Here is a 20,413-nt window from a genome sequence, read left to right as displayed (position 1 = left end):
GCCTTCTACACCTCTTTTATGTGTATTTTGTTAATGGTTATTGTAATTAAATGAGTTTTATTTGATTTCTAGAGTCGTGGGACAATAAATGAAACCCCTATTTTTATTATTATTCCTATTAGGAATTTATTAAATAAAAACATTCTACTTCAGCTAGTATTCTGTTCAATTTCGTTTACCAATTTCACCCAATGAAAAAAGGACGATCCAATTTTCATGTTTATTCTAGATTTATTAAAAAGGGTATTTTTATTACGCATCGCCTCGGCAATAAATCCCCTTGTCTATGACCTCAGTGTACTGCCGTGGGATTATACTGGGGCAATCTGTCAAGCCCTCGTAGAAAATGGACACTGTTCAGCTCTATGTAACGATCATATTTTACGCAATTTGTTATATTTTTTTGTTATTAAAGTAATGAATCACGGTCATAAGCGGTACTTATAAGCAATAAAGTTTTTCTCTGGGTCCTTAAAAGTTTTTGGGGCCGTTTATAAATAGTAAGTAGTGAACTTAAACCTAAAATAATGATGATACGAAAGAACTGTTTTTGTTCGTTTTAACTAAAATATGAGACAATTAATAATATCTTTCATTTAATTTTAGAGTTCTCTTATAATGCGATAGAGACTCTAGTCATATTTCATCTTTTTAGTTATTGTATCAAAATATATATTATATACTTACTTAGGCCAAAACTATTCATAAAAATATGTTCAATGCCCATACGTTCGCATTCACTTCCTATGAACATTTAAATATGTTACAGATTTATCAATTCAAAAGTTTATAAAATTAAAAACCACAGTGTTTACATCTTTAATTAATATCCAAGCTTGACGTGAATAAACACATGAATGAAATGGTATTATTCGCATTACCAGCGCCATGCATAATTTTAACTAATTAGGTTAAATACGCTTGCACACGGCTACAAATTAGTGCCTGTTTCAACTCAAAATTACGCTTTAGCTATTAATCTTCGTTGGAATTTTCGGATACTGTTGAATCTGCTTTTCTTGCTAAAGCGATGAGTTAACAAAAATATTAATTAGTCTCATATAACGCCGAAATGAAGACAGGTATACCATAACAATTTTGTTAAATTTTATCTTTCTTTGGTCTCCTTTATATTTCAAATGGTACAATGAATATGTATTACAAAATCGATTCTCTGTTTAGTGCTATATACATTTTTAATATAAAGCGAAAGCCCACAAAATTCTATAAAGCTCATGAATAAGTTTCCCAGTTTCGATAAGACCTCCATTAGGGTAATATTACCGAACTAAAAATGAGGTTAACACTATTACATTTCTTATAGTAAGGATCACCTTTTAGAAGCCATACAACGACATGAATGTTTTGGTAAGCACTTTTTATGGGTTTACAAAATATATGTATAGCTACGTAAGTTTCATTTTATTTATTTTACTTGTGGAAATCGGTTATACGCACAGGTTTAAGTATTTTATATCGTACGATGATAGCGTATCGATCTGTCCCAAAATGAATTTTGTATATGAATGGTTGGCAAACAAGTAATACAATTTTACGTACCGCACTAAGAGATTAGAAGGGAGATATATAAGAATCATATAATATACATTAATGAAAGAGAAATATATATTAATGACTCATACATTATTAATGCTAACGCCACAACAATATCAAACATAATATGTACAATATAAATTCATAAGTATCGCGTAATAAATGAGAATTATTCCTATCGTTTTACATAAATTATACACCATTTGGAGATTTGGGCCAAATGCCTGTACACCTGTACCCTTGCTAAGTAAATGTATATCTTGTTGAGTGGGGGTTGAGCCACACTTGACTCCCTGAGTACCATCGATACGTGAAACGTGGCTGAAGAGGGTTCCGTACTCCTTGGGGTATGAAAGACTTTGCGATGTTGCTTTTCTTAAGACGTCGTTGAGATTCCTGTATTTTATAGCGGAGTATCCGCGTTTTGGAGATTTGTTTTAATGAGTGTATACGTATATTTTACAAGAAGTACGTAGATTCGAATTCATTTATTTATTTCCTCCCACAATCAATAATTACTAAATACATAATACAAAAAACTTATTTTATACATTACTGAAGTGGGAGACAGGAGCCCAAACTGAGTAATTATATTTAAAATAGCGATGAATATGAATAGTAATTAATGTTATAAGATATCATTACAGTATACTTGTATTTGATTAAACGTGTGGTTTTATAACACAAAAAGTGACCACGGTACAAAATAAGTAATAGATTTAGTACCTATTCATTAAAATATATGTTATTCATATTATTGTATGTTTGCTCTACAAACTTTTCCTGATTATTTTTTATCTTGGCAAACATTCCATATGGGTATCATACAAACGCTCTTTTATCCTAAAAGAAAGGCGATTCACACAAACTAAGGACTGCATTTCGTATCAAAGCTTAAAACAATTGTTTTTAATGAGGCCAGGCTGTGAGTGCATTTGAATAGGACAAAACCACAAAAGGCCAAAATGACGAATGAATCTAGTTATGACGTCACAACACTGGATCCCATTATGAATATTGTATGGCAAGGTCTTTAGTAAAACATACGGTATTTGTTTAACGTAAATAAACAGTACATTTAGATAATTTTGATTCAAATTGTCTATTCATTGAAATTTCGACGCATGTTGAAAGAGCCCATAGAAATATTATAAATATGAAAATCTAACTGTCTGTTACGCTAGACAGGTTTACCGTTCAATTTATTTTGATTAGATTTAGCATGGATATCTCCATCTTAAGGATTAAAATTCAAACGGGGTACCGTGGAGTGCGAAAGCGAACCCTCAACTCATGTCAAATATATAATTAGGATTAAGAGAACAAGAGCATAGTCAAGTAACCTATCTATGTATTAGGGAGAGGCATTAACAATTCATTTCACTGATTAATTTTCTTTACAAATAGATTTGATTGCTTTTGCTTTCACCGAGATCAGTTTATTGTCAAACCACATAATAAACCAGTATCTTTACACCACACAATATAAAAATATATAAATACGTGCTTGGAAAGTTATTTCGAGCCGCAAGTTCCATAATTCAAAACATTTAATAAGGTACCTAAAGAAACTTCTTCGTCTTGATACAAAATTGTCTCAATTACAGGTGGCTTTTAGACAAAGTGCCTGTGGCTTGTTATTAGATAGGTACATAGGGGCGCCTACGCGCAGCTAATTTGATGCGCTTTATTAATTTCCTGGGTTTCTCCATACTTCCTACTTTATGTCCTATTATTATTTTTATTTAAGAAAAGTACTAAGGAGAAGAGGATTTTTATAAAGGATACTATGGCACTTTGATGATTTAATATGGCTGTATTGTATTGTATTTTATTGGTCTAAGTAGGTATTACATATTTTACGTATATCATATAAAAAACAAAGTATACTCTTATTACTCATAGAAAACGATGATATTATAACGTTAACGTATATTTAGTTGATTTAATAAATATGTTGTGAAGCGAGTGCTTGTAATTAAATTATATTAAAGCTTTAACTATTGTTAAAAATCACATACATCCGTAAGTCCTTTCTTCTATAAAACTTACAATTTGTAGATATAAAGAAACGTTCTATAAACTTTGTTCCATAACAACCCAAACGAAGTATCCGGGCTATCAATAGACCACTCTAAGTTGAACCGTCCGCAACTGAAAATTTCCTCCACAATCTATACTTTAGTTCCATTATCTCGAAGCTCACTGAAACTGGTTGTATCAGAAATTACTCTGATTCCAAAGCAGACAATACAGTGAATAGGCCTTCGCACAAAGCTTCAACGGAATCGCTTTGAATGAGACTTTGTTAAATATTTTGGTCGGTTTTCAAAGTTAAACTCCCTGAAATAGAATCATTTCATTTAATTGATGAAATGGAGGAATGAGAATGGTAATAAAAGAGAGAGGAATTGATATAAAATTGTATTGGTATTGGTTATGGATGTGTCATTACGCGGTTCATTCCCGGATTTCCCAGCTTTCTCGGTATTAACTGCGATGATATCTAGTAGTGTATCTTTATTTTTATTTTTTTTTATTCGTGAATAGGTAAACATTTGGCCGCTGTTTCACCTGATGGTAAGTGACAACGCGTGCTAAGTTGGAAGATGTTTACCTAGAAGGTGCCTATTCACATTTGCTTTAAATTTGGACAGATTGTAAGAAGGTGGAAAAACTGTATTCGGTAGAGAGTTCCAATCCTTAGATTATTTAATTATTTAATTCCTTAGATTATTTACAAAAATGAACTTACAATAATGAACATGGTTTTCAGTATTACAGACGTGAAACATCAGAGTGAATATAGCGGAAAAGATAATCCTATTAAAGCCCACACCTAAAAGAATCTTGATATATTTGTTGGAAGGTGCACCATTATTTTCCGTCGGCACAAAGGATTGTATTGAATCGACGATATAACGCTCTGCGGCGAGGTGAATGGATGGGATCTTCACTTCCTTTTCAAACGTAACCCCAGTAATGGTTCCTTCGGTATCTTACAGCGTTTTATTCAGAAAATATATCCCTTTAAATATTTCCGACCTTTCTTTTCTAATTCCCTGTATCTGGAAGTTTTTGATCGGTATTATGTACAGGTGATCAATGTCTTTTATTTGCTTAATTATAGCCATTTTTATTTTACTTCATATCACAGAATTCTGAGATTTTGTTTAATTGTGAAGTGTTATGGCTTCAATTTTCTGATTGATTGGACTGACGAGAAGAAACAAGAAAATCTATACATACCTTTCGATTGAAAACTATGGTCACCTTAATTTTGTTCAGATAAAATTAATTAAAATGCGGTTAGCTAATAACAGATAGTAAATATAATATCGAAGTATTCAGAAATACTCTATAAAACATAATACCTACATCGAAGATCTTGATGTTACCGTATTATTATATCGTCTTAAGATCGTCTTTTTATTGCCACAAAATGATCTTTTCGCCATGCTTATGCAGTAATGAGTTTATAACTACATATTATGTACAGAGTATTACTGTTATAACCATTCACGTTCCAAATGATCATGCTCGTTAAAAGTATTCATATTCATAAAAAGTGTGATTCAATATTGCTTACATTACTTTTTTGAAGCAATACCATTTTATAGATCATGGGGTGCAATGTTTGGTGACCCGAATAATTGTCTATTGAAAAATATCTTGTAAAAATAGTGTCAAAAATTCAAAGTAAATATAAAAATTTGAAAACGTTTAGTTTTCATAATAATGTAGGCACAGAACACTGTATAATAATTGGGCAAATACAAATAGTGAAAATATCTAAAATATTATCAAGACGCACCTTCCTGGTCTTCAGAATGAACATCATATTTTCTATTTATTTCCTTTGTCCGGAAAATTATAAAATAAGCTTCCAGAAACATTGCCAGTAAGTACTGAAACCGTTTCTTAATCTTCCTAATTAAAACGGGTAAGCCGTTCAAATTTAACTTAAAGCCCTATTAAACCGAAGTTTCCAGAATTTCCACATGAGTTTACGAAAAACGATTCGAGAACAATAAACGCCCTTCGAAACCGAGAGGATAGCTGGCATTGTGAGTTCCAGACCACTCAACTTCCCTCTTAATTAAGGAGGTAATACTTAAAGCTCAGAGTTGCTAAATAAAATTGTTTAATCTTAAGTCTTCTTTGTGGAATTGCGATGTTTAAAGTGTGTATGATGAAATATTTTTATGAAGAAAACTGTGGAGAAAAATATGAAATTTATCAATCATTTGCTTTTAATTACAAAAGTTTTATTTCTTTTTTAAAATTATGTAACTACTGTTGTTTAAGCATGGCTTTTCAATGATATTAATAAATTAAAATTTAAAGAATGAATATTTTAAAACATTAATATAAGTTCAGAATAATCGCTTCACAGTCTTTTTTTTTTTTTTTTTTTTTTTTTTTTTGTGTGGTGTCTCTCAATGTTAGCCAGAAGGGCTTCTACATTTTAACGCGGAGTCACAGTCTTAAAACGGTAAAGTGTAATTAAAGTGACGCGAAGAAAGAAATGATTTACAATACAACAAAGGTAACAACATAAGTTCATTGATGTCCTTCGAGACATGTTTCCAGATCTTCATTGAGAAGATAAAATGTAAAGAATTTTCTACGAAAAGTATAATATGGAGTTTTGGTGTATTCGTCGTGTACAAAATGTTTCAATATAATGGTGATTGTATGTAACGTTAAGTAAGTAAATAGGAAGTAGGTATATATCTTACCTTACCTTTGTATGGTTTTTAATTTCAATGACGTTACATAACCACTTTCTACAAATACAAGCTTATGAAACTAAATACCATTATTTTTAAATTTTAACCTACTTAAAAAACTTAGTAGAAAAAGATTGAAATCTAACAAAACGGAACACATTGAAAGCATAAATAAAATAACCAAACCACCATACTCCCATTGAATTCCTTTCCAAATTCTTCTTCATTTATTATAATTTATAGTTCGTCATCTCTTAGCCTAGTTAGTGTATCAGACACGTCAAATAGCCATTCACACGTGCGCCGTCTGCGTCTAGATAACGAAGCTCTCAGTTACGCTCTTTTCTCCCTTTGCCGGCTGTTTTTATCCGAAACTTGTAGCGTTTACACTTATGAATAGTATATAGATATTTAAATGAATAGAAGCATGTATGATAATTGTTTTAGTTAGTAATGTAGGTACTAGGTACTTTGATAGGTTATAGTTAAGCTATCATATTTTCAGTAAAATAATAAAAAAAGACGTGTGGCACTCGGGGACTGCCGCGGTAAAGCTATTGCATGCTATGCCTTCAAGCCACACCTCCGCGCCCGTCGGAGTGGTGAGCGTGAGGTTTTTCGTTACTAAATTTCTGGATTCGGTCCCCGCGCTCAAGGCCCGCGATAGAAGCTATGCAATATTTATTATAATATTATTATTATATAATATTTCAGAGTTCAATCTCCGTTTGTATCTTTATGTATGTTAAGTTTTTAACGTTATTAAATAATAAGTAAACTTATAAATTAGTAACTGCATTTTACAGATCAAATGAAATAGGTTTATGTTTAAAATTCCTTGATAACTGAGTATGGTATGCAAACACACAAACATACCTACATTTGAAGCGTGTTAAAATTAGTTCTTCAACCAATAATTCCAAATTGTATAATGCATTGAATGACCAGCATTGAACAAAGCTATACATCATAGCCACGGCTGTATTTGTCTTTGATATTACACCGCATTCGTCTCCATTAGTACAATGATTAGAGGTTTTATTTTTGTTTCTGGTCAGATTCGGATTCACCGTGAAGTCGATGAAATTGATATGGACATAAAAAGTAAATGAGCTTGGCGGTTGGAAGACGAATTACGTGATTATTTGTTGTTCGTGTTTGAATAAGATTTTTGTTTTTGTTCACATCAAGTGGCTTTGTTAACTCTGATATATTTATACATATATATCATTTGTGTTATACAAAATGTAATACGGTAGTGTTAATAACAACTACCAATTAGGTAAAATCGAAACATGCAAAACTATAAAATATTCCATATTCCTTGGCGCAACAAAATTGCTGTAAACTTACAAAATTACCAGTTACAGTTTAACCTAGTTTAAAGTATTCAATGATTAAAACGCAGTACGGTTTCTAGAACAGAACATATTATAAAATTCCCTTTATCGAGTGTTACATGGCAATCATAGGACGGCGACCTCTAGCGGTCGATACGGCAATACTTTATAAATTCATGTATTGAAGCCTGATGACTTTAATGGATCAAACATTCCCTGTTAACACGCTTTTATTACCCTCCATTGTATGTAAACGTAAATTAAGATCGTAATTTTCACTCGCCAAATATCAGATTTTTATCATGGTCGATGACGATGCAATATTTAATCATTGTATTTAATAACATTATACCATTATCCTGATCCAGATTATCTTACCAGTAAAAACATATTTCTTAATTTTTCTATAATAATTATGTTGGAAAGATTTTTTTTTTAGCTTAACACTGTTTTAAAACACGTTGTCCAGACTCCAGACATTCATCTTTTTATCTATTTTGAATCTGCTTACATAGTTAGGAATTTTAAATTTACCTTGAGGTATTCTAAATTTCTTCATATTTGATTAATTAGTCTAAGTACACATTATTGGCGCTTAATTGGAACCAGATTTCTCGTTTAATAACTTTATTAATATCGAATACATGCAAAATATTTATTAAATTTTATGAGCTGTTTGTTAAATTTTTTAGTATTATTATTTATTGGATACATATCATATATTTATGTAGCTTATGAAGTTATTCTGAATCTCGTAAAAATATATGATTATTAGTTGAATGTACTAAATTTAACAATTCTAAGTGAGTACTTCTGTCAATACTATAAAGAAAATGCCGTAAATAAACACAAAAAACTCTTCAAGAAAAACTTCCCAAGTCTCTAGACACAGATAGGAACAGTGTGAGGCGTAAATCATTCAATAAAGCCTTCTACAGTATTCCCAAGTTCAATGACTTCGCAAACATTGCACTAACTCAATGTTTCACAGTTTGAACACTCCGTTTGTTCGTAAACTGTTTAAAAAGGAAATAGTTTCTTAACACCTGACTCTATATTGTGTTTTAATGTTGTTGACGAACTAAATATTCAGAGCGTGTACATTTTGTAAATATGTGTTTGGAACATATTAAAACTAGTACTGCATACCTATGTTTAATACGAATACATTACGTTTTAAAGAAGTAATGCTTGCAACATTATTTATGATATATAGACAAGCTCTTATCCGCGACTTCCATTTTGGCGTAATTTATAATGTGACCGCCCGCGGCTTCGCTCGCTTAGACAGTGGAGTTATTGCCCTAAAACCGATATTATGTAACGGACAAAAAAGGTAGCATTTATAAACTTGAGATGTTATTCTGGTATACGAGGTACAAATACTGCCAAGAATAATAAAAAAAAAAAAATAACAGTTTTTGGCGGGATTCAATAAAACATAGCTCTACATTTCCAAACATAATATTAGGTTATGTTAACGCACTTAATATTATCACATTAATATTGTATTATATTATGTAGTAAAGACGTAGTATAGAAATAAAGCTTACATAATGAACATTGAGAATATGCTTTGTTACTTTCAGATAGAAATTCGAGTTATTAATGATCGACGATGATGATCCTAAATACAAAATAATAACACAGGTATTATAAGTTTCAGAACATGAAATATGATATTATTGTACGTGACGAGATAGATTTCATTGTTTAGTTATAAATCACTAAATGTGCCCTGCGGTTTTAGCCGCATTGCTCGGCTCCTGTTCGTCTTAGCGTGATGATATTATATAGTCTATACATCGAGATAGAATATTCCTCGATAAATGGGCTAATCTAACATCGAAAGAATTTTTCAAATCCGACCAGTAGTTCCTGAGATTAGCGCGTTCAAACAAACAAACAAACAAACTCTTCAGCTTTATATTATTAATATAGATATACATCATACTATTTTATTATCATACCTAATCTTCTCTTATATATAAAAATGAATCGCAAAATGTGTTGGTAAGCGCATAACTCGAGAACGGCTGAACCGATTTCAATAATTCTTTTTTTATTATATTCCTTGAAGTACGAGGATGGTTCTTATGTAGAGAAAACGTAAATAAGTACCACGGGCGAAGCCGGGGCGGACCGCTAGTTGTCTATATTATTAAGTACTGCAAACATAATTTCTGTAAGTACATATATGCAATTTTAGTCCTTTGAGTAGGTACGTCCATCAAATACATTATTCATGTCCATGTAAACTTTCCCTTTTATGAAATTAGTAATATTGTTTGAATTACGCTACTTTTCGCAGCAACCTCAGAGAGCCGTATGTTGTGATTTAGAAGTAATAAATACCTACGAGTGATATTCCATATTTACTCATACATTTCTACAAATATTAATATTCGATACGAACTAGCCAGTTTTCTAGATACGATATACGAGACAGAGCTTTACGACGTCACAATATTTCGTGCATCGAAAGCTCTCATAAAATATATTATTACAAAGTAAACTCTACGTACCTACAGCTTTCTCGGAAATGATGCTTGAGGAAACTAAAACATTGTATTTTCGTACTTTATATGAAAAAGAAATAGTAACTACAGTAGAAAGAAAGCAGAATTATATGTTATTGAAATTAAATTAATTTTAAGAATTTTTGAATAATTACTATAATATAATCTAGCAAGAATTTCACTTCGTATCATCTTTGTGTTTTGAAAAGTATTCTCCATACGTGTTGTATAAACTGCAACAAATTTATTATTTAAATTTATAATTTATATGTAACTAAAAAGCTTCATCATTAACTCAATCCCTTTTAATATTCCCACTATCGAAGGATTTTTTTATTAAAACATTGGTACAGAAAATTTTAAGCTTATCTGTATACATATATGTGAGTAAATATGACATGAATGTGTTAAACAAGGAGTGTTATTTATGAAGTTATAAACTCTACTCTAAGACTCTACTTATTATATTATCTTCGTGACTAATAAGCTGTCAGATTACAATTTAATACCGCGTACGATGTCGTTAACTTTCATGTTCATAAATTTGTCAAAATACACGTATAAATTCTTATAAATTAGCAATAAAATATAACACGTCAATAAAGTTATAATAAGTCGAATTATTTATCATAATTTAACGTTATTTCATTCCTACTAATCATATAACCGGTAATATTTCAATTGAAGTTTTTGTAAAGCAACACTTAATCACACATTGTAATTAGTTAGCGATACAGATGTTATTAAAATTCCAATTCCACTGAACAAAATTGTACTTATATTTATTGGCTTCCAACTTTATTAATCACCACTAGCATCCGAGTATTGAAATACGATGAATTTAAACTTACTGCGCACACAGGTTAAATGAAATCAAGGAAAGTGTATAGCTGTAAAGCAGTAAATCAAGTAGAAAGATAAATGATCATAGTTTCGGGCCGCCAGGGTCCCTATTCATCAAGGGCTCACACCAAGTCGCAAATTTTACAAATGTAACCACATACGGAGCGTATATGATGCGCGTGATAAGAATTTTTATAAGTATGTAAAATACAATCTTGACTTGGGAAATAACTACACAAAAAAATATAGTTACATATACTTATTTACTTACTCAATCTATTTAAATATGATATTTAAATGTAGTAGCCCTTTATATCTCTCATATAAAGGACTTACTACATTTAGAAAACTCAATAATACGATAACTTCAGGCATGCTGTCTGTCTTAAAATCGAAAGCAAACGACTTTGTGCAAAACGGGGCATTAAAATGTATTATTTTAAGAGGAATACGAATACGTATGCGTAAATTTTTATTTGTGCGTTGTTGTTGTACTGAAATATGGTATTGGAATTCTGATAGTGTTACAACCTCTTTGTTTAAGTGGTATATAAATTATACGTCGAGCCATTTTTTATCTGTGCCTATTGTATAGGCGGGAAAATGAACAATACATTTAAATAATTAATTAATTAAATTTTCAATACCTGAAATGAGCTGAAATGTTTTGAAAAAATTGTATTTAGTTTATTTTATTAATTATTTTTGTAAAAATAATCTCTGACGTTTTAATATATTTTATTTTCATGTGTTTTACATTATTGAAATCTGTTTTAGGTATTCGTTTATTATTAAATATCATGAAAAGAACATTATTCAGGTGAAAAATTATATATAATCTCTAACCAAATCGTTTAATAATATTAATTCAGATGATAATTTCAATCTTTATTATTTAGTTTCAGTTGATAAGTTTCTTCGCCTCACATTTTTCATCATATTCAATAGCTAACTAATTATTTGTAATCTGAAAAAAAACACACACATACAAAAATAATAGTTATTAAAATGTTTTAAATTAAAATGATCTTTTAGTTACACAGGAATTGAACGCAGTTATACAAAAACCATACCGTTATTTAATATCTCAATACAATTTATAAGTTAAACTTCCTTTGTGTCGTAATGTTTTAAATTATAAATTAAGGCTAAGCTTAAAGCTGCAATATTTAAATGTAGATACAAGATAATAATCTCCGTTTTAACTAAGTACAAAGAAGAAAATAGTTTCTTACTTAAGTTATAGTTGCTTGTTTACTTTTCTTTAAAACACCCGTCGCAAAAGGAAATGGGGTTTTTAAATATTTCAATGAAAAGCTTAATAAAAGGGAAGAAGAAATAGAAATTCATGTAACCTACCTACTACATAATTGTTATGACAAATTATTTTTTCAACAAAAAATGATTGCAGTTATAATATAATTAATAATAAACACGGCCAAAAAATTTTTCGCTACTTTCATACTATCTATGAAAACCGTCGATCATTTAGGATTTCGTATCTTTATATCCGTCGTATAAATAAATGTCAAATGACCGGGCAATGGCGTAGATAGCAATCGAATCGGCAATTCCTGACACGTTTAATAGATAGCACCATTAGTGTTAGGGGCTATGGTGATGCCAATTTTGTAATGGAAAAAATCCCTTTTCGAACGTGTTTTTCGCTTGTGATCTGAGTTGGAGTGTTGCAAATTTTTGAAGTCATAAAAATTGTATGTGCATGAATTGCGTATATTTAAGGGGCATTTACAAATTTGTTTCCAACATAAGTTATTGGCAATTTTAAATTGTAATATATAAAAAATATATTTCACAATAAAAAAACTGTGAAGTTTCATGTGCCTTTTAAATATATAAAATTTCGTGTTATAATTACACTTTAATTACCCTAAACAATTTCCCAATGGTTATCGATTGAGGTTAATATTTTCGCTCTATATTCACATTGAACTATACCAAACTATTAGAAATAGCAACCTTAAATACCACATTTAAATACGCATCTATGATTTGTTGATGTTGAATCATTTATCACTCGATGGGAGCTTATTTACCGAGCGAAAACACATGGTTCCTGCCAAAATTCCACCATACGCTACCAACGGTAATTATCACCCGCTATGAATTTAACACGAGATTATGTTTTGGCGCGCTAATCCTAGGATTTAATGCGATAAGACGACTTATTATACGTAAAATTGTTATTACTGCTTATTTTGCAGCTTATACGGGATTAAGTTTCGAATTTTGCAAATTTCGAGATTTGCCATCGTTTTCCTAACAACCATAAGCTATTGCTCAAATATAAACATCATAACCATTAGACTCAAATCGCACTTTGAATGAAAATATATTAATTTCATTTTTTTCAGAAAGTTGTATCTTACAGAATTATTATAATATTATCTATGTATGATCAAAAGAATTTAAGTGGTTTAAACTACAAAACATCTAACGTAATCTTTTTGTTCGTTGCAGATGGGCCACCACATACGAAGAACTAGGCGCAGGTGTTGCAGGTGAACAAGCCCAGCAATGACGCGGTGGGCGCACGCGGTGTTGACGGCCTTGCTGCTGTCAGCCGCCCGCGCCTACCTCATCCTAGTTCCCGACACAGCTCCACCAGGCCACACCGTCATAGATGCCGCAGTCTATAAACTTGGCTCCGAACGAACGTACACCATCGATGTCCACCGCACCGCTAACTTCGTCCATCACATCCTGCGAGTCAACCGGACAACTGGACTCGTTACCCTTCGCAAGCGGTTAAGATGTGACGGCGTACTGTACCCCAACCTCTTCACATTCTACGTCGACTCTACCTCCGAACGCATCAGAGATATAGACTACTATAGCTTGCCAATTAGAATCTTAATAGTAGGCGACGACTGCAGCAGGAGACGCGCTGACTTGTATGACATTGATTTCGATCGAGTCTACGATCAGGATGACTCCGCGATGCAGTATGAAGACGAGCACATTAGAGATAAAAGAGAAGTAATATATCACGAGAGTATAGACTGGAGATTATTAGAAGAAAATGAATTGGGCTCTAGTCAAATTAGTGTTCTGTCCACTGCCGATCCCTGGTCGAGCAATATGTTCGAAGATTATGTTGCTAGAAATAGAAGTAGGAGAAAACGATCTCTATTAGTTCCCTTTGATATGTCTGTAGATATTAAGATTGCGGAGGCTAAGCAGTGGATATCAGAGACGTATGCGAGCTTCTCAATACCGACCACGGATAGATGGCAAGGGATATGCTTGAAGAAGTCGCAGTTTGTGAATTCCTTGACGGCATTTTTGCCACGGACGGTTCAAAAAATGTGTAAAGTGCAATTTTTAGATGTTAGTGATCCAAGATTTGTTATAGAGAGTAGCCAAGGAGATTTGGTTGCAAGTAATGATGTGTGTATCCAAGAACCTATGTGGAAAGTCTCTGTACTATTTACATTCAATTGTGATCGGACAAATATTATTGACTCTGACCATCGACTGAAAATTGTGTATCACCACCAGGAGCTAAATGATACAGATATAGCGAGGAGAGTGAAAAGGGAGTTGAGAAATCAATCTCCTTACTTCGAGCAGGCTTTATATGTAGCATCAGTGGCTGAGGAACAACCACCTGGTGTTATTGTTACAACTGTCAGAGCACGGTAAGTTTTTTTCAATTTCATTTCTAGTATAAATATATATTAAACTTGTTCAGAAATACATCACAAGTTGCATTGATCGATATACCTTGACAGATATAGCGAATACGTGGTGGTCTATAAATGTTTTATAAAGCTATTAATATTCTCGGCAATTGTCTCATGCATTTAAGTGACAAATTAACCAACAGCAGACAGACACCATTGCGCTATCCACTGAGTCATGAATGCCATGGAAATAGCACCTTCTGATCGTAAACCATCTGCCGCTTTAATTGACTTTAAGCTGGCTCGTTGGGCTTTTATGAAGTCATCTATTTTATGCGTTCCGGAAATAATGTCAACCGCGGACAATAGAGACGTGAGCTGAAATATCTCAATTTACAACGGTGACGCGCTCTTTTGTGCGATGACTGGCGGATAAACAGCTCATTTGCTTATTCTAATATTCATGGTCTAGTTTTATTTGAAAGGGAAAGTATATAAAGCGTAATGTTTATGTAAAATTGAAGGTTAAAATGTGGAGAGAATTTTAATGGAAGACAAAAGCTTTACAACTAGTAGTAATTTTATTATTTTAATTGCATAGAATTTTTGCCTGCTGAATGAAAAAAAGCAACTATAATTTTATTATTATAATTCGATAGAATTTTCGCCTGTTCAATAAAAATAATTGCGCTAAAAAACTATAAAATCAGCGCTGTCAAATAAAACTATTACTTTTGTGGTAAAAATATTATTAACTCAGAACTTAAAAGCCACAAAAAGGATCAAATACATTTCAATAAAATGCTAAGTTTATTACGTACTTATAAAATACTTAGTACTAAGTAATGGCAACTAATGACCATATACAGGGTGTACCAAAAAGTAGTGATGAACGGAAGCTGAGAGGTAGAGGACCTAGAGGGCTATCCGAATCACCCCCATGTATGTTATGCGATTTTTCGTATTTTCGGAGTTATGACGATTTTTTCAATTTTTCACCTATCGCCGAGTACGATGATATTTTCACTCATGCTGACGTCAATGATTGCGGAAGATGCTTGATTTTTTTTGTGTGCTAAGCTGAAAGATAGGCCAATTCAGTATGGTAACATTTACTATCGTTAGATATTTGAATGGAATAAAAAAAAGAATTAAATGGCAAGAAAGATAAAATTACCCAGTATGTTCACCACTTCAAGGGCCCGTAAAAAAACAAAATCACATAAAAAAAGTTTTCCGTTTGACTTTTAAAAACTTGCTCTATCTATCAGATAGCTACGCTGAAAATTTCATTTTATTATTCAGAAGGCTTCAATCGAAAAATTTAAATCTAAATGTGGTAAGTGCAAAAATTGAATTAACATGATGATCATTAAAACCAATAAATAGGTGTTTAATTACCAGAAATTTTTAAAATAACCCCGCTGTTGCTCAATGCAAGTGCGACATCACCGTAAAAAGTTGTCTTTTAAATGTCTGAATGCCCTTTTATCATTTTTAATGGTTTCTTCTGCTACTATGAATTTCCGGGTTATTTCGCCCAAATTGTGGCAGTCTCTCGTCTTTGTAGTATCCCCACGGAAAAAAATCAATAGGGTTTATGTCCGGGGACCGCGCAGGCCAGGCTAAAGGGCAAAGATACCCTGAAAGATGGATTGGTCGTTGCAGCCTGCGCATGCGCCGGTGACGCCTGCCTTAAAGCCTGGCCTCCACGGTCCCTCGACCTAAACCCCATTGATTTGTTTCAATGGGAATATTAAAAAGACCTCGGCTACATGAGAGAATGCCACAATTTGGATGAACCCGACGACCCGGAAATTCATAGTAGCAGAAGAAACCATTAAAAATGATAAAAGGGCATTCAGGCATTTAAAAGACAACTTTTTACGGTGATGTCGCACTTGCATTGAGCAACAGCGGGGTTATTTTAAAAATTTCTGGTAATTAAACACCTATTTATTGGTTTTAATGATCATCATGTTAATTCAATTTTTGCACTTACCACATTTAGATTTAAATTTTTCGATTGAAGCCTTCTGAATAATAAAATGAAATTTTCAGGGTAGCTATCTGATAGATAGAGCAAGTTTTTAAAAGTCAAACGGAAAACTTTTTTTATGTGATTTTATTTTTTTACGGGCCCTTGAAGTGGTGAACATACTGGGTAATTTTATCTTTCTTGCCATTTAATTCTTTTTTTTATTCCATTCAAAGATCCAACGATAGTAAATGTTACCATACTGAATTGGCCTATCTTTCAGCTTAGCACACAAAAAAAATCAAGCATCTTCCGCAATCATTGACATCAGCATGAGTGAAAATATCATCGTACTCGGCGATAGGTGAAAAATTGAAAAAATCGTCATAACTCCGAAAATACGAAAAATCGCATAACATACATGGGGGTGATTCGGATAGCCCTCTAGGTCCTCTACCTCTCAGCTTCCGTTCATCACTACTTTTTGGTACACCCTGTATAATAGACAAAGATCGAGCAATTTGTTTCATTTCCTCAATTTCACTACTGGATTTTACGGTATAAAGATTATACCGTTGCACATGTAATTAGAAACGAGTGTGGTAATATCAACTTAATACCTGTAATCTCAATGTAATTTAAAGCCCATGACAGCTTCAGATGCGTGTAATGATTACAAGAAATTATTATTTTACTACAGATTCAAGCACTAAAGGACCAAAGGAAAAGCAGTTAAATTGGGAAATTTTCGAATGATTAAAAGTTCAAAACCGCCGGCTATCTGTACTATTCGTACAAACAAAAGTTTAGCGGTGCCGAATTTTAAACGCATTGCACACAAACTATTACACTTACAGATAAATGATCCGTTCGATTTTATATTGCTCTATCAATTCTAGTTTATATTGTGTAATTTTAGTTTATAAATTAATTGTAAACAAAACATTTAATAAATGATGATCTGATTCCTATATCTATTGATTTGTAGGTAACAAGAAACACGTCATTTTATTATGTTAAAATGGTAGTATACATTTTCAGAAAAAAAGCAAAATGAATAGGGTATGTGTTGCCAATCTCTAAATAATTGGGGATCGGTCTGGGATTATTGAAAGCGAAAGGGTTAGGGATTCGAATTTTTGGCTCACAAATAGTTACAAAACTTTTATGTAGCATTTTCCATGATAGGTACTTTCCATGTTATAGTCGTTATATTCTTTTGCTGACTCGCGAATACCTGTGTAACAACGCAATTTACATACAATACCTATATCGTTATAGGTCTTTTGAGAGAGAACAAAAGATAGATTTTACAAATGCATACCATACAATGTTTCACAAACTTTTGTTTAGTTGCATTTTATTTTATGAAATAGTCTCACATATAGTATCGCAATCAAATATTCTAAAACGCAGTTCCATAAAGTAACGTAAGATTGTATAACAAAATACCGAAAATACAAATTACAAACATCTAACACTCTCCATTTTGAGTGTGTGTGTGTAGACTTTTGACACTTTTGATGACACAATTTAACACCTTAAGTATATTATTTTATGGTCTGATATAAATAGCCCTAAATTTACGTTTACACCAAATAAATTAATACTATCTTAATATATATAAATCTCGTGTCACAATGTTTGTCCTCAATGGACTCCTAAACCACTTAACCGATTGCAATAAAATTCGCACACCATGTGCAGTTCGATCCAACTTGAGAGATAGGATAGTTTAAACATGTAGGTACCACGGGCGAAGCCGGGGCGGACCACTAGTAAATTATAAAATTCTATCCATAATCAACAGCGACCCAGAAAACAGTCCAGTCACATACTCCATGTCAAGTCTCCTGGATTCCCGTTCAGCTGGCATGTTCGCAGTGGACACCCGTACTGGGGTGGTTACCACGCAAGCCAGGCTGGATAGGGAGCGGCTAGACGTGCACTACTTCAGAGTAGTGGCGCAAGATGATACGTTCCCACCGAGGAGTGGTACTACCACTTTACAGGTTGGTGGTTCTGTTTAGAAAGATATATTTACGACTTTATGTTCATTGGTAGGTACCGTATTAATGAGATTATCTCAGATTTCATTTTATTTATCAAAATATTTTGCTTTTCTGTATGTATCTATGTTTAATAAACCTTTATTTTATATAATTGTAGGTAATATTAAAATTTAGTTACAATCATATTTTCATCCTGTAAAGATTTCATAATTCTCATGCTTCTATACACTAATTACATTGTTTTCATTCTACAAATATTTTATTGTATATCTATAAATATTACTTATACCCAGATTAACGTATTGGATTGCAACGACCACTCGCCAGTGTTTGAAATGCAGCAATATGAAGCTTCAGTAAGAGAAGGAGCCAGTCCTGGAACTACTGTTCTTACCTTGAAAGCTACGGACCAAGATATTGGCAAAAACTCTGAGGTAAATAATAATACACTTCCACAAAACTTTAATCTGAAGAATCTATACTTATATTATAAAGCTGGAGAGTTTGTTTGTTTCAACGCGCTAATCTAAGGAACTATTGTCCGATTTGAAAAATGTTTTCGGTGTAAGATAGCCCATTTATCTAGGAAAGCTATAGGCTATAATCCGGACCAAAAGAAGCGGAGCAATGCGGGTAAAACCGCGGGGCACAGCTAGTTACATATTATAAAAAGGGTAGCGGTAAAATAAATAAATATATCTAAAATGTTAAATTGGTTCCATAAATATCCATTGCAGTTCAATTTGATAAAATTAACAATAAAATTCCACTTACAATTACTGAGTAATTAATTAACAAAACAATTTTCATATATTTTACTGGTAAATGCATCCATAATATAAATAGTAATTTTGTTTGTACACATATATTCAGGAAAATTCATGTTTTTCAATTAACTAAAATAACCCTTTGCGTAGCCATAAAATAAATATTATCATTTAATCCTGGTTCTGATTTACTATATTAATAAATTTTAAATACTTCCATCGGAGTATTTTTGGATTTAAGTTAAGTGAAAAAATAATTGAAATTTGAAAAATAGTATATTTGATAACAATATTTAAATTATTACCTTATTTAATAGATGCTTACTATAATAATTTTAAATCTACTCTGTACTACTACACTCCATTACACTATCCTATCCTAAAGACTTCATAAGAATAGTGAGGTACTATTCGTATTCTTCAAACAAAGAAAACAATTAATACAAAGTAATTTAACCCTTCACAGGTGGAATATTCAATAGATTCCGTAACGGCCGACATTTTGAACCCCGAAGACAATGATTCCATAGATATAAAAGAAATAGACGCTCAAGACATATTCCGTGTAGATGGTCGAAGTGGCGCCTTACTTACGAGAGCATCTTTGGATAGAGAGAAAGTGTCTAGATATACGGTGGTGGTTAAAGCCACGGACCAGGCTAGCCCGGTGGCTGATAGGTTATCTAGCAGGTAAGAAAAGTGAAAGATTAAAAATGTTTTTCCTAATTAATAATATAATTTTGTAAATGTATGTGAATCTCTTGAGGACGCTAAATTGCACGGATCAATATCACATCATCTATGATAATGGTTAATCGATGTTAACCTGATTTGACCTAATGGATTGATACTTTTTCATATTATCTCCACTGGGAATCGAACTCAGAACTTGTTAGAAACAATTAATAAAGCTGACAGACTTCTTGTTCTAACAAACAACAAAAAATGGAAATAGACAATTTGTTTTAAACGATATTCCATAAAACTAAGAACTAGCAAATATTTCGGTCAACGCGTTGG

The 20,413-nt window shown here is 32.3% G+C and overlaps 1 protein-coding gene across 1 annotated transcript in view; it reads left to right on the top strand.

Moving 5' to 3' along the window:
• Positions 1–20,413, top strand: part of stan (Protocadherin-like wing polarity protein stan) — a 128,468-nt gene that overhangs the window by 78,690 nt on the left and 29,365 nt on the right. The window contains exons 3-6 of the mRNA XM_090107265.1: positions 13,471–14,651; positions 18,425–18,626; positions 18,920–19,060; positions 19,860–20,083. Of these exons, the coding sequence (XP_089963391.1) occupies positions 13,528–14,651; positions 18,425–18,626; positions 18,920–19,060; positions 19,860–20,083 (1,691 nt within the window). The 5' untranslated portion in view covers positions 13,471–13,527. The remainder of the gene's footprint in view (positions 1–13,470; positions 14,652–18,424; positions 18,627–18,919; positions 19,061–19,859; positions 20,084–20,413) is intronic.

This window comes from Colias eurytheme, chromosome 11 (genome assembly GCF_061535395.1).
Source record: "Colias eurytheme isolate Ceu_HAF_F1 chromosome 11, ilColEury1 Martin Lab GWU primary, whole genome shotgun sequence".
Classification (NCBI taxonomy): domain Eukaryota; kingdom Metazoa; phylum Arthropoda; class Insecta; order Lepidoptera; family Pieridae; genus Colias; species Colias eurytheme.
This window is presented reverse-complemented; position numbering and strand designations above follow the sequence as displayed.